At 45.2% G+C, this 15,704-nt stretch overlaps 1 protein-coding gene across 1 annotated transcript in view; it reads left to right on the forward strand.

The window, feature by feature from the left end:
* The window catches only part of cfap61 (cilia and flagella associated protein 61), a 176,389-nt gene that overhangs the window by 63,236 nt on the left and 97,449 nt on the right, over positions 1–15,704 (forward strand). Inside the window, exons 13-15 of the mRNA XM_078230494.1 lie at positions 362–439; positions 6,378–6,584; positions 8,439–8,573. Coding sequence (XP_078086620.1) covers positions 362–439; positions 6,378–6,584; positions 8,439–8,573 — 420 coding nt within the window. The remainder of the gene's footprint in view (positions 1–361; positions 440–6,377; positions 6,585–8,438; positions 8,574–15,704) is intronic.

The following is a 15,704-nucleotide window of genomic DNA, read 5'->3' on the forward strand; positions in this document are numbered from 1 at the left end:
AACTTGCTTAAAATGAAAAGCACAGAGCTTTCATTTATACAGAGAACTTCGGTCTTGGTTAAAAACCCTTCGTTTCCCAAAAACAATTCCATGCTGTGCAGAAATTTAAACATGGTATAATGAAGTACTAATTAATAAGTGGCATGGAGCGTGAAGACCTTTCATTGCTTTTAATTAACTTAACACCAAGTCTGATTTATCAGTTCTAAGTCCTTTCCAATCTCTCAAAGAGAATTTTGTCACTGTCAAACTTTTGACATTATGAGACACGGATTGACAATGTTTTCTGTTAATTTACAGAATGATTTCCTCGTTTCACTAGTAATGGGCATGTTACCATTCTGCTCTTTATTTTTGCCAGGATGGAACACCAATTCAGGTGATTGTTGCTGAAGTTTTACAGGAAATTGTGGGAATTGCCATCATCAGGAATGAAGAGGTAACAATTTATACTTTCGAAATGTTACTAGAGACACTGTTCACTGAAGAAACAAGTTAACTGGTATTTAGGATCTCCAAAGTCTTGTTGTTGAAGCTCGTTTGTGTATGTATGTGTATATTTGAAAAGTTTCCCATTGAAGAATAAGGTTAGAAATGTTGAGGGCTTAATCTTCTAGAGCAATTTTGATCACAACCTTTCCATTGTCATTGGCTTTTGTAAAAATAAAACCTGTAATTTATTCCCACCAAGTTTCTGATCATATCCTAGATGCTCCATGGCCTGTGACTGCCAGATATGCAAATATGCTGAATGTTATATGTTAAATGTGGTAACAAGCACCCACTAGATCTGACATATGTGAACAATTTAAAAATGTATGCTGTTGTAACTTATTAAAAAATGCTATCAAACTAGCAAAGGTGTAATTTCAGCCCATCTGCCATTCCTAATTGATCTAGTTTGAAATATTTTCTTCCTTATCTTTCTCCCCTATTATACGCTGAGAAAAAGAGGTGGCAAAAGCATCAAAACCCAATTGGTATCATAATATTTGTGGAAACATGCACTGCAACATAATGCAGCATTCATATTAATGGCAACACCACTGTTATTGAAACATCAATAGCAATGGGTTGGCCAATAAATTGAGACTTGTCATGAACCAGGCTGATGTTACCCGCGAGGGTGTCCCAACCTGGGACATTGGTTCGTGGGGGTGCATAGTTTTGTTTACAGAAATGGTGTGAAGAGCCATGTGCGAGATCCAGTGAGAACAGTATAAGTCCAATCATAGTATAACACTTAATAAAGACTATTTGTTACAATAAAGAAAGGTGAAGGGAGGCGATGGCCTAGTGGTATTAGCGCTAGACTACTAATCCAGAAACTCAGCTAACGTTCTGGGGACCTGGATTCAAATCCCACCACGGCAGCTGGTGGAATTTGAACTCTACGAAAAGTATCTGGATTTAAGTATCTACTGATGACCATGAAACCATTGTCGATTGTTGGAAAAACACATCTGGCTCACTAATGTCGTTTAGGGAAGGAAATCTGCTGACCTGGTCTGGCCTACATGTGACTCCAGAGCCACAGCAATGTGGTTGACTCTCAACTGCCCTCTGAAATGGCCGAGCAAGCCCTCAGTTCAAGGATAATTAGATGGGCAATAAGTGCTAGCCAGCCAGTGACGCCCATGTCCCGTGAATGAATAAAAAAAAACAAAGAACAGGACGATAATGATCTAAGACAGTTAAGTAAAAAGAAACTACTAAACACACCCATGTAGCTTAAGTAGAAATTACCCTTTTTGTTTTACAAGATTTGAACTCTTTCAGGGCTTCCCTTTTCTCAAACAACATCCAATTCAATAGGTCTATAAATGAAGGCCCTCTTATAGTTACCACACTGTATACACTTAAGTAGTTATGTTGGTGAATGTCACTTCTTGGTTCAGCAAAGATCTTGGGGGCAATTCTCCTTTCCCACGGAGCTAATTTTTTAGCGCAGCGAGCCGGGAGAATTCCACGGCGGGCGATGTGCGGGATTCGCGCATGCGTTCCTGCAGCGATAGCATCTCCCAGCACCGGATTTCTGGCGGCGTCTGCTCCGCATCGGCAATCGGCAGGGAGGCACGGAAATAATTTAAATATTAATTTTAATATACTTTAAATGCAATTAGGCGCGGGACTGAAGTCTCCGGGCCCGCTAACCTCTAACCCCCCAGCTTCATTCCAGCAGGGATTTCACCAGCTCCCCACTTTCGGGGAGCTGGTGGCCTGACCTTCCAGAGGGTTGGAGGCTGGGAGCTGGTGCCCCCTGGGCATTGGCACCCTGGAAGTGCCAGCTGAGCCCCCTGGCACTGCCCAAGGGGCAAAGTGCCAATGCCCAGGGGACATCTTGGCACTGCCCATCGGGTATGGGGCAATGCCCGGGGGGGGCAGGGCCGGATGGGGGCAGGGCCTGGGGGGCGATTGGTGGGGGGGGGGTGGCTCCGCTGCTACTCTGCAGTCGGGATCAATGGTGGAAAGAGGGAGGCCAGCGTTCAGGGTGGGCTGGAGGGGTTCAGCCATGGGGGGGTGGGCGGTGCAGTCAGCCTGCTGAGGGGATTGGCACTGCGGGAGTCAGGACTGTGGGGATGGGGAATCGGTGGGGGGGGGGGGGAAGGCTGGAGATCGGGCTGGGCCAGGGGGGGATTCGTGGCTGGCCCGGGAATGATGGGGGGAGGGAGGGGTGGGTGGGGCACGGAGAGCCTCTTCAGTAAACTCCCACTGAAAAAAATCAGTGTGAATTACTCTAGTTTTCACGCAAATTCGACACTTAGAACTTTTTTGGGAGAATTCCAGCCGTAGTTTTAACTGTCTTCACGAAGGCCTTTGCACTCTTACCTCTAATCTGCTAGCTAGAACCCCAGTTTACAGGCTGCTAGATGGAAAATCAGTCCCACAGGCTGCTAAAAATGAAAAAGTTGCCAATCATGCTATAATTTCCCTTTGATGGTTCTTGCTGTGTATTTGCTACCTGCCCCCTCAGCCTCTGTAGCTCTAAAAGATTGACTTATGTATGTTTTCCCTGACAGTGCAATGCTCTACCCAAAGTGTTTCCGATTAACAGAACAATGTATTCCTCTGGTCTGTCGACACCGCTAATCTCGTTATTGGGATACCTTTTGAAATGCAGGTGGCTTTTAACCTGCTGGCGCATTAATGACACATTTCCCAATTTTGTTTCAATGAATTGATCTCGGGTCACAGAGGTGAAAGGCCAGCGTTTAAACTATTGCAGCATGCTTGTACGAGTTACAATATCTTCCATTGGCCGTTGTGTTGAAAGCCCAAGTAGACATTATAAAGCTGATTTTAACGTTCAATGGTGGCTGCAAGTTTGTGGTGGATGATCGATTATATCCCCTACCCAGTTTCCATTCCATTGACTTTAGTGGAGAGGAAAATTGAGTGGGGTGTTTAACTGTGAGTGATCTGCTACTGCTAGATTTCCACCACTGCTGAAAATTAAAATCACTCCTTGTGTTTGAGCATAATTAAAATTATCACAAAATATACCGCAGTAATTTACATCTGTCGTATTTGCAAAATGCGCATTGAATTAGCAAATTAGTTTTAATGGAACTAAATGTGACGTGCTTCTGGTGGAATATGGAGGCCACCTACTGTTTAGAAAATAAGAGTTGAAATGAAGTAGAGGAACAGAAACTTTTTAAAGTTTATTAGTGTTACAAGTAGGCTTACATTAACACTGCAATGAAGTTACTGTGAAAATCCCCCAGTCACCACACTCTGGCGCCTGTTCGGGTACACTGAGGGAGAATTTAGCATGGCCAACGCACCTAACCAGCACGTCTTTCAGATTGTGGAGGAAATTGGAGCACCCGGAGGAAACCCACACAGATACAGGGAGAAAGTGCAGACTCCACACAGATAGTGACCCAAGCCGGGAATTGAACCCGGGTCCCTGGCGGTTGTAAGGCAGCAGTGTTAACCACTGTGCTACCAAACCGATACACAAGTCACTAAATTAGTAAGGCAGGTTGTCATCAGCTGTGGCTCAGTTGCTACCACCCTACCCTTTTCATCACATGGTTCCAGGTTCAACTCCCACTTCAGGGAATGAGCACACAAAATCAAGGCTCCAATGCAGTAAAGAGGGAGTACTACACTGTCTTTTGGACGATTCATCTCTCTGATCAGATGGATGTAAATGGTCACATTGCTCTTTTTTGAAGACGTGTGCGGGAATTATCCCCGGTGTCCTGGCCAATATTCATCCCTCAATCAACATCACAGAAACAGATCATCTGGTCATTATTGCACTGTTGGTCACATTCATGTACAAAAATGTTGGTGGAATATAGATGTTACTCTGTGATGCCAACACAACCAGAGAATGAGACCATTTAAAAAATCAAAGTGTGGCATTTCATTTCTACAGGAATAGAATTGAAAATAGAATTGAAATTAAATGTGCATTGAACCTGAATAGACAACACGAGGAGTTCTACACAGTTTGCTCTCCTTTTCTAAAAAGGATATAGTGACTCAAAATAAGATGCAAGAAAGTTTTAAACATATACTATCAGAACTGAGAGTTTATAATGATTAAGATAGGGCTGAACTGGTTTGGACTCTTTTTTTCTAGAAAAGTGGTCTTTTAAATCAAAAAATGTTACGATAATACCTACGCATAGAAGATGTTTCCATTTGTGGGGAGACTAGGAACGATAAATGTAAGACAGTCACCAGTAAATCCAAAAGAGGAATTCAAAGAGAAATTTATTTACCGAGAGAGTGATCCGAATGTGGAACTCACTACCATATAGGATGGTTGAGCCAAATTGCATGGATGCATTTAGGGGAAGCTAAATAAGCATATGAGGGAGAAAGGAACGGAAGGATAGACTGATAGGCTGAGATGAGAGGTGGAAGGTAACTGATCTGGAGCATAGATGCCTGAATATATCAATTGGACCGAATTACCTGATCCATGTTGTACATTCTATATACTTTTAAGTAACTCAATTGTGTACCATTTGGTATTGGGAAATAGGTACATATTTGATGTCAATATGTGTTTAGATGTATGAATTCATCGTTACAGAAAAATAGGGCCCGATTTTACCATATTGATTCTAAGTGCTGAATCTGGGCGCAATTCAGATCCGACTTGGAAAACTGCTCTCAGGCGCCCCCATATGCACTCAGCCTGAAAAAAAAATTGCAAGTCTGAATCGCGCTGTGGGCGGGACTTATCATGCCTGAAATGCTGCTGCTCTGATCGGAGCTTTGAACTGCGCAGGTGTGTTGAAAAATAAATTTTGAAAAACTGCATTCCTGTCACATCGCTCCTGGGCCGAAAAAGCAGACAAAGTGACCCGGGAGCGAAAAGAGAGAACGTTGGCCCCCACAGATATCACCCCGCTCCCACAACATAATTGTGCCCCTTATCCACCTATCCCCCCCCGCTACCCAGACCGATCGTGACATTCTGACCCCTTCCCCCCCCACCGATTGCCCGCAGAGTGGCAGTGGACCCCTCCCATGCCCCTGCACCTCCCTACCAGAGAACGACCTGGTCTCCCTCCTGCCCCCCCCCCCCCCCCACCCCAGAGAATGATCGGGCCTCTCCCCCCCCACCCCTCAACCAGAGAATGATCAGGATCCCTTCCCCCCCCCCCCACCAGAGATACACCTGACCCTCCTCCCTCCCCCTCACCAGAGAACGAACAGGCCGCCCTCCTCCGCCCCCCCCCCGCCCACCAGAGAATGATCTGGCTTGCCTCCCTCCCTCCCCCCTACCACTGATATGAGTCAGAGAGCCGTTGGAAGCTCTGAACTTACCTCTTCAGAAGCTGGAGCACCCAAAACCAGACCTTTGCCGAGCATGTCTGTTTCATGCCAAATCTGGACGGGCGAACGCGATGGTAAAGGGGGAAATGCTGGTAAAGTTGGGCGGGCAGCCCATTAATTCAATTTAAATGCATGCAAATACATTTAAATTGCCGTTGCGCCCGTTTCAGGCACGTTTCAGATCACGGCCATTTTTGGGCCTTGGTAAAGTGGGCATCTGCGCGGACATGGACGCAGATCGCGCTAATCGCCTCACGCCCGACTTTACCAAGTTTTCGCACCCGAAAACGGGCGTGACGCAATAGTAAAATCGGGCCCATAGAGTGTATCATAGGTTAATTTTGTGAGACTTTGCTCTTGGCCCTTTCTCCAGTCCCTCTCCAGAGCAGGATCAGTGCTAGTATCTCACAGCATAGGTAGTGCATTGCCTGCAACAAATTTCACAGCAGGTAAATTTCATTTTTTTCCCTCGCGCGTTAAAATGTGAGGGTTCAACATAAAGATGCTCCTGCTTGTGCCCGCTTAGGTATTCTTTTCCCCTGATCAACGTGATTGTTTTTTTCTCCTTCCAGAACATTGAATACATCCGTTCGCATTATGACATTGAAAGCTTTATCTACTTCAACCATTACCAACGTGAAGAACATGGGCACCTCTATCACTTTGCTTTGAACCCCATTTTCCATCACCATACCAGACACTTTCTGAAAGAAATACTCCGGATTACTTTTAAGGCATGCCTCTATTACCCTGTTTACCCAAAGTTATTAACCGAAAAGGTAAAACAAAAAAAGCTATTATAATATTTATCAGATAGTGCAGTATACCAGTTATAAATATATTAGCCGGAATTTTCCAGCTGTTCATGCCCTGCTGCCACTGCAAGTGAGGATGGAACATTTGGCGCTCAGTCAAATCTACATTCACTGCAGGGGGACCAGAAAATCCTGCCAGCATGAATGGCCACTAAATTCCGGCCATTGTTGATATATCTTAGTTTTAAAAGCATGTATTTTATTTTCCATCTCTCTTTGAAGTTATCTGAAAGGTGTGAAGAATGCACATTTATGATTGGGTTGTTTTCTATCCATAATTCTGGCCCTGAATATGGACAGTTGAAAATGGCCTTAAACAATAGGCGGAATTCTTCCATTTTGAGACCAAATGAGGTGGCAGGTGACTCCAGTGACACTTGTCCTGCCGACCAGTTTGGCAGGAATCTGCACCTTGAGCCTATAGAATCATAGAAACCCTACAGTGCAGAAGGAGGCCATTGGGCCCATCGAGTCTGCACTGACCACAATCGCACTCAGGCTCTATCCCCACAATCCCATATATTTGCCCTGCTAATCCCTCTAACATGCGCATCCCGGGACACTTAGGGGCAATTTAGCAAGGCCAGTCAACCTAACCTGCACATCTTTGGACTGTGGAAGGAAACCGGAGCACTCGGAGGAAACCCACGTGGACACGGGGAGAACGTGCAGACTCCACACAGACAGTGGCCCAAGCCAGGAATCAAACCCAGGTCCCTGGAGCTGTGAGACAACAGTGCTAGCAACTGTGCCACTGTGCCGCTCCATTACCTCATTGATTATGCACAGACAAGTTCCTCTCCGACTCTCCTGGTGGGCTGACAGCTGATTCGACCGCCCGCCCTCAGCTGATGGGTTAAAAGTCCAGCACACTCATCTCATTTTCTCCAGTCCACCTGTCTTCCCAAGATCAGGATGTCAGCAACCCAGAGGGAAAAGGATAGCAGCCTCAAGAAGAGGTCTGTTCCTCGATTCCATTACCTGTCAGGTGCCCAGACCCCTCTTGGACCTCTACCCACTGCCCCTCGAATCTTCATATGTCCCCTTCCAGTGAACAATGTGGTATACCTTTGACCCCCTTATTTGTGAGTTTTTAATGCAGCCTTGTTGAGGTTTTCATTCCCCCATCTCTGACACCCAACAGCATGGTGCTGTCCACAAAGATCAGCTTGGCATGCAGATGGAGGGCAGGAGCTAGTTTGGCCCAGCAGACTGATGGACAGCGTATCAGGAGCAGTGCAACATTATGGCACTCACCTCAAAGTCACTGGTGAACTGCGGACCGCCTTCTGCTCACTCGCCACACTTTAACAATCGGGTTTGACGCCCGACGTGATTTCCCGCTGGTGTGGTACAAGATTAGAAGCCCTAATGGGAAACTGGCAGGCAGCTGATTTAATAAATATTCATGAAATGCAAATGAATGCAAATGGGATTTGCGCCACCTGCCAGCGGGTTGGGAGAAATCCACCCATTGTCTTGGTACAAAATAAAATTTACACAACTAAAGATGACTTTTCTTTAGACCTAATATATTTGTAATTAGCAAGAGATTTTCTTTCCCCATTTGGAAACTCATGCATTGCCAGTTGCAAAATGTTTTTCGGTAATTTTCATAGAGATTGTAATGTCATTATACGTGCTTCACATTTAGGCTCATAGTGCCAACAATAATGGGACATTCATTCCTAAGCTTCAGGTGACCTTTTAGTTGTTTTGGCTTAAACTTTCTTGCACAATTTATTTCAGATCTACGAAGAAGATGATTAATTGCCTTTACTTTACTTTCTGGAAGTAACTGGAAACCTTTTATTTCAGGTGACCAGTCCACATGCTCATTCCCTGACATCTGCAATAAATAACCTCATCCCTGTGCGCCGGCGACGACAGATTATCTATCCATTGGAAGAACTTGACATTAATGCTCCATCAAAGCGAATCACCCAGGATAAGGTGAGTGATATGAGATGTAGCACAAAGGTGACAGCGTGCCAACCAGTTTTAGGACTTTGTATACTCAGAAGAATGTGGTTTCTAATTACCGTTTAGCAAAAGGAACTAGAGATTCCTTGAGGAATATATATATATTTATGGAGACAATCGTAAAAAGAAGTACAGTCTCACTGTTCAATCTTTAATCATCTAGGAATATTTTGTAGTTAACTTCTAATGTTGCATTAATGTCCATTGTGACAAGTAACATTTAAAGAAAAAAAATTGTACTTATAGTGCTTTACATAATCAAAGTACCTTACAACAAAGTAAACAATTTCTTCTTTCAGAGGGTAGTGAATCTGTGGAGACTGGGTCGTTAAGTATGTTCAAGGTTGAGATAGACAGATTTTTAATCAGTAAGGGAATCAAGAGCTATGGAGATAAAGCAGGAAAGTAGAATTGAGCATTATCTAATTAGATCAGTCATGATCTCATTGAATGGCGGGAAGACACGATGGGCCAAATGGCCTACTTCGGCTCCTAAATTTTATGGTCTTATGGAAGTGTCGTGACGCTGTAATGCAGGAAATGCAGCAGCCAATTTGCACAAAGTAAACTCTCACAAACAGCAATGAGAAAATGACCAGATAATCTGTTTTTGTAATGTTGACTGAGGGATAAGCATTGGCAAAACACCAGGGATATCGCCCCCATTCTTCAATATAGTGCCATGGCACCCTTTACGTCCATCCGAGCAGGTGGATAGGGGCTTGGTTTAATGCCTCATCAGAAAGACAGCGGGGGCGATCTTACCAAAGAAATTCCAAGTGCTGAATGTGCGTGAACATGGGAGAGTTTCAGACCTGTTTATTCGGTGAGAGAAAAATTCAAATCTTAACACACTAAAGAGAAAAAAAGGGGCAAAGTGTGATCCTCGCCAGTAGCGGGAGTGGACGGAGTCTATTCATGCTGGGAAGCTGGCTGCTAACTACAGGAGGACGCGATTGCGCAAGTGTCTAATCTTTGAGTTGATTTGATTTGATTTATCATTGTCGCATGTATTAGTATACAATGAAAGTATTGTTTCTTGCATGCTATACAGACAAAGTATACCGTACATAGAGAAGGAAAGGAGAGAGTGCGGAATCTAGTGTTACAGTCATACTTAGGGTGCAGAGAAAGATCAACTTAATGCGAGGTAAATCCATTCAAAAGTCTCATGGCAGCAGGAAAGAAGCTGTTCTTGAGTCGGTTGGTACGTGACCTCAGACTTTTGTGTCTTTTTCCCGATGGAAGAAGATGGAAGAGAGAATGTCCGGGGTCCAAATGCGCTGTCACTCTCCCGGACATTGCCCGCCCCCCCACCAATTGTGGCACCCCGCCCCACCGATTGTGCTCTCCCCCAATGATTTTCCCCTCTGGCCAATCGCTGCCCCCGTTCACCACCCCCCACTTCCCCCCAGTTGACCACCACCCCCGTTCAACACCCTCCGATCGCCACCCCGGTGATTCCACCACTGCAGAGTCTGCAGCTCCCCACATGCTGCCTCCCCTTGGCCACAGCCCCTCCCCATAGGCCCCACACCTCCCCTTGGACCCCATTCCTGGCACTGCCCAGTGCCTGGTGGACACTGCCAGGGTGCCAGGCTGGCACTGCCCAGTAGGCACTGCACCCCTGCCCCCGACCACCCGGGGAGGCCTCAATGGCGTCTGGTCTCACCGGCGAGGCCTTCACATCAAATCCCCATTGCTGGGGACTGGACGGGATCCTTGTTGGTGAGGACCTCCACCAGCGAGGCCATTAAGACAAGTGAGCCCAGACAATTGCATCCCGGGCTCACGAATAATATTGAAATTAGGATTTAAATATTTAAATCAGCCTTGCGTCCTTCCCAGGCACTAGGCTGATGTCTCTGGTTTAACAGTGCTGGTATCATTGCGAGAGCCGAGAAACCGAGCACGAACCCGATTTTTTTGCCTCTTTCGCAATCTTACTGGCTCGGCACGCTGATTGACCAGTGGGACGAGCCAGTAAAATCTCTCCAAGCGCCTCCAAAAGTGCAGCACTCCCTCAGTACTGCACTGGAGAGTCAGCCTTGATTCTTTTGTGCTCAAGTCCTAGAGTGGACCTTGAACCCAGAACCTTGTGACTCAAGAGGGAGAGTGCTATCAATTGAGCCATGACTGACACAGTACGTTTATTGTAAGAATAGGTGGAATATTTTATTGCTTGTTTCCATTATGTGCAATTTCATGGTTTCATATCGAATTGAATAAATTGCTTGCAACCTTTTGTCTTTTTCTGTTGCCAGCATTTGTTCAGAGTTTAACTCTTGACAATATAGTCATGATTGAATAGTTTCTACGTGGGAACTATAAATGTAAATTTTAAATACAATGGGATTATTATAAGATCAGTTCCAATTTTTGAATAATTACATGTGTACTAGAGTTAATGAGCTACATCGCCACTAATTCCCAGTGTCATCAGTAAAACCCATTATACAAATAATCATTTGGTAGTACAGAACTTGAGTATTGCTGATAAAAGAGACATGCTATCAAACTTTCCATCTTGTACTCATCAGGATAGCTCACAAGAATTTAACAACAGTAATGGGGAACAACAATTTATACTACATGTGAGGAGAGTGCTGATTGGTTGGCAAGTGGACTCTGATTGGTGAAGGTGTTGCCATGGAGAATGCAGCATGGAACAGTAAACTGCCCAGCTTTGTTCAAAATTCAAACTGGGCAGGTCAACCCTGATTGGTCAAGGCAATGTCCTGGGAAATGAACCATGGAATGGATGTTCTCTGAACTTTTGTTTAGTTGGAAAAGGCGCAATATACGAACGTAATGTTCAAAAGAAGGGGTCTTTAAAATGGGTCTTCTTTATATATATTTTACAATATAAAATTGTCCTGAACTTTCTGGATTGGCAATCAAAATCAGATTGCCATTCCATTTGAGTTTGTTGTATGAAATTTTGTTCAATCCTATCTGGTCTGGCCTTCTGACTCGGCATGACATGGACACTGGAGCGCATCCCTGGGTCAAAAGCAGTTCAGTTGGATGTAAGTAGGCTATGTCCACTTTCTTTACAGTACCAGCTGCCATAAACCAGGCAGGTTAAAGGTCCTTGAAAGGCCAGGGAGAAGGTAAGCGTATGAAATATGTGGGTAGGATTTGTGGGGGTGGAGGCAATCCTTTGTCAAAGCCGGACAAAGGGTCATCTGGACTCGAAGCATCAGCTCTTTTCTCTCCTTACAGATGCTGCCAGACCGGCTGAGATTTTCCAGCATTTTCTCTTTTGATATGCTCAATTAAACTGTGGGAAGTTCTCCCTCAGTGAGAAGCAGAGAGATGGGCCGGGCAGAGAGAGAGAGAGAAAGAAAGAGGGAAAGTCAGATTGTCCGGCCACTCCACGCATCGGCCACATTGTCCTGAATTGTGAGTGTAATCTGAAACCCCACGCCTGGGCAAGACACCTCGGAGCTGGCCGGCGCTCCCGGCTCCGGCCCCGCTGCCTGGCACCATCTCCAAGCCTCAGCTGGAAGCTGATGCCGGGGGGTTGGGATCTGCCTCAGGGGGGTGGGTCAGTTTGGGCCTGTGGCGCAGGCCTTGGGGGAGGTGTGATGGGTTGGGTTTCGGGGTTGGGATTTGTGCCTGGGGGTGGGGTAGTGGGCAGGCCTCGGGTGGGGGCGTGGTGGGTTGAGCCGTGAAAGTCAGGAAGTTGGTCCTTCGGAGAGGAATCCCAATGGGGGTGGGATGGTCATGAGGGAGGGGGGGAATCCCATGGGTGCAGGTGTTCCATCGGTTGGGAATGTCATGGGAGAGGGTGAAATCCCATGGAGGGGAGTTGAATCCTGTGGTTGTGGGGTGACGGGGGGAAGCAGAATCCATAGTGGTAAATCCTGTGGGGGTGGGAAGTTTTCGTGGGAGTGGGGAGTCCCCATGGTGGGAGGTAGTGGGGAGGTGAGGGAGTCCCATGGGTGTTCGGAGGTTTGGGGAGAGTCCCAGGGGGAAGTTGGTGTGGGTCTGTACAATGGTTAGAAGATAGAAGTGATTTAAATCGTTCTAACTTTTCCTGGGTAACTATTGGTGTAAGTTAGTTGAAACTATCCAATGTTTGTGATTTAAGTTACATTTTTGGATTATTCTCAGTGCAGGGCAATTGCCCAAGGGAAGTTTGCACTACTCAGGCAATTGCCATGTAAATCTTACCTGGGAATTTCCAGCAGGCAAGGATCCCCAGCGTATCTTTGGAGTATACCCCCCTCCTTCCCCCTGCAAATTACACCGTCCTGGAGTTTGGACGTTATTGCCCATTATATTTTGATAGCATGTCCTTTTTCTTTCAACATTACCTATTGTACTATGAACATTTCTGTCCTTTTTCAATTGTTCATGGAAATTTCAGTGCAATTTCAGTCCAAAGACGTGCAGGTCAGGTGGATTGGTCATGCTAAATTGCCCCTTCATGTGCCATGATGTGTAGCGGAGTAAATATGTGGGGTTACGGGGATAGGGCCTGGGTGGGTTGCTCTGTCGGAGAAAGTCACCTGAAGAAGGGGCTTAGAGCTTCGAAAGCTTGTGTGGCTTTTGCTACCAAATAAACCTGTTGGACTTTAACCTGGTGTTGTTAAACTTCTTACTGTGTTTACCCCAGTCCAACGCCGGCATCTCCACATCAGGAGAAAGTCAGTGCAGACTTGATGGGCCAAATGGCTTCCTTCTGCACTGTAGGGATTTCACGATTCTATGATTCTAAATAAGCAACTTCTGATTCAGTGTTGGTACACATGAAGCACAAACCGGAACTTGTGTACATGACCCGACAAATTATGTACAAAACATAATGCAAAAATGCTGCAAGAAAGTGCCCTACCTCCTAACTACTAAGAACCAAAAGTTGACTGCACTCCATGATTCCCATTTCTGGCTGAAGTAGATCTGGGACCTGCTCCTCACCCTGCCTCTGAGAGTAGAAGGCAATGGCAATCCACCACTATCAAAAACTGCCAAGAAAACAGCTCAGTGTAAGGCATCAGTAGACAATAAGCCAAGGACCTGCCTTCTGGCAGGGCACACATGAATGAATGAATCCTGTAATTATGCAGCAGTTCATTAAATTCCTTGTGCTTGAAAAATTAGTCATCAGGGTTGTTTGGCTTATGCAACCATCTGAAGCAATTAGTTACAATGTCATTTTCCTATCTTCTTTTGCAGTATGGTTTACTACCTTATATCATACTAGTATTCAATCGACACTCTAAAATTACATTGTTCGGAAAATCCTTTATACCCGTTAAGAGAAGGACACTTGGGCCTTTACAGTATTGTATCATTATCTCCCTTTCGAAGCATAACATTAAAACCTCTTCCTCCACTTTAACAGCATCACAACTCCTATTTCAACTGTCTCTGTATAACCAGACAGGCAGTCCTGAGTTTTTAGCCTTCACCTAATTCACATAGTTGTTGCAGGAAAAACATGCACATATGTGTATGAGTGCCAGAGTACCATGGTGGATGCCTGAATTTAAAGAAGTCATTCCCTGGAATGTCACAAGCCACTGGAACTGATGGAGAAGGCACTCTTTTCCATTCCAGTTTACCAGCTCGGAATTAGATGGTGTTGGTGAGGATGTGAACTGCATGATCCACAGAGCATGAGGCTAGGTAAGGTAAAATAATTAGCCCTACTTCACGAGGGACCATAGGCATCACTGTCTGTCACAGGGAGAGACAAGTGGTTCCACAAATTGAGGGTCACCACTCTGCATCAAGCAAGAGGCTAGGCAAGGAGGCAGCCCTTCATGAACTACCACGCACAGCACGGGGATTGAACCTGCACCATTGACATCATTCTGCGCACACCCTGGCCATCTAACCAAACCCTACAGAGCATGAGAGAACTGGAGGAAAGGGTGAGAATCTACCACATTCTCATAATGGAAGAATGTCCGGGGCCTCTGAACCAAGAGTAAAGAACCTTGTCTTGCCTGAAAAGAAGCATGCTGCCTTTGAAACCAGTCAACAAAGATGTACCACAAATGTAATAGTTGTGACCCAGAGTTTACAACTTTCACTTGTGCAACATCAAGGAAGCTTTTCCTTAGTTGTAGATGTCAATGAAAAGTATCTAAGATCAGTGCATGCCTTTCTATAGAAGTTCAGAGTAATAACTTGGTGGCATTTAGGGACAGAGAAGATACAACACTGCATACCAGCTTCCAGATATGGTGGCTAGGATGAAGGCTACTGTTCCTCTGTATATGATAGCTGCTGTTAGACCAGCCACTCTTAATCAATGAAAATGTAATAAGTACTTCCAGTATCCAGTGGAATAACAAAAATTGGACTCCAACTGTTTGATGGTGCTATCTTTTCAGTCTTATCCTTGAGAGTTTAATTTTTGTGGTACATAAGATGGAATGCTAGGTAGTTCAGGCACAGGTTCTATAGATTCAGCAAGCAATGGCTCCCTTACAGAAGCAAGTTGCCATCGGTGGAAGGCTCCTTCAGTCCTATTGCCTTTTTGTAAAGCATGAGTGGCCAAGCATCTCTCATGATACTGGTCTTCAGAAAAGAACGAGGACAAAAAAATGTATGTTATGCACACAAGCGAAGTTCACATTCCGGAAAGACTAGGTTGATGTATTTTCACTGACAACTTAGTTATTCAAAATAGAATGCGCATCAATGTTACACTTTGAAGTTAGAGTCATATAGGAAAAGGTGTCACTAAATGACAGTCATTATGAATACCTTCTGTTAGGTAGGAGAGGGTTGAGGAAAAGGGAGGTTTAAGTATTAAATATGGGGAACGAGCCCCCAACTTGTACTTGTGCCTCTGCCCTTATTATGGAGGCAATATTGGGACATCCTAATGTCTCCTCATGGCAAGTCAAGGCATTTAATTAACATATTTAAATCTGGCTTCCACAGTGCAATTGGGAGCCGGATGTAAAATTCACTGCTGCTGATGGGCTTGCCAGTGATCTAAATCCAACAGTGAGAAGAGGGAGTTGTTGGCTCCAAAAGTTAAGTGCCTTTCTCCTTGTGGGAGTGCATATCCCAGTCCTCCCCATAGATGCTTTCAGACTCCTCACTAATGATCAAGGCCTCTCTTTTTCCAACTTC

This window comes from Mustelus asterias, chromosome 15, assembly GCF_964213995.1.
Source record: "Mustelus asterias chromosome 15, sMusAst1.hap1.1, whole genome shotgun sequence".
Lineage (NCBI taxonomy): Eukaryota > Metazoa > Chordata > Chondrichthyes > Carcharhiniformes > Triakidae > Mustelus > Mustelus asterias.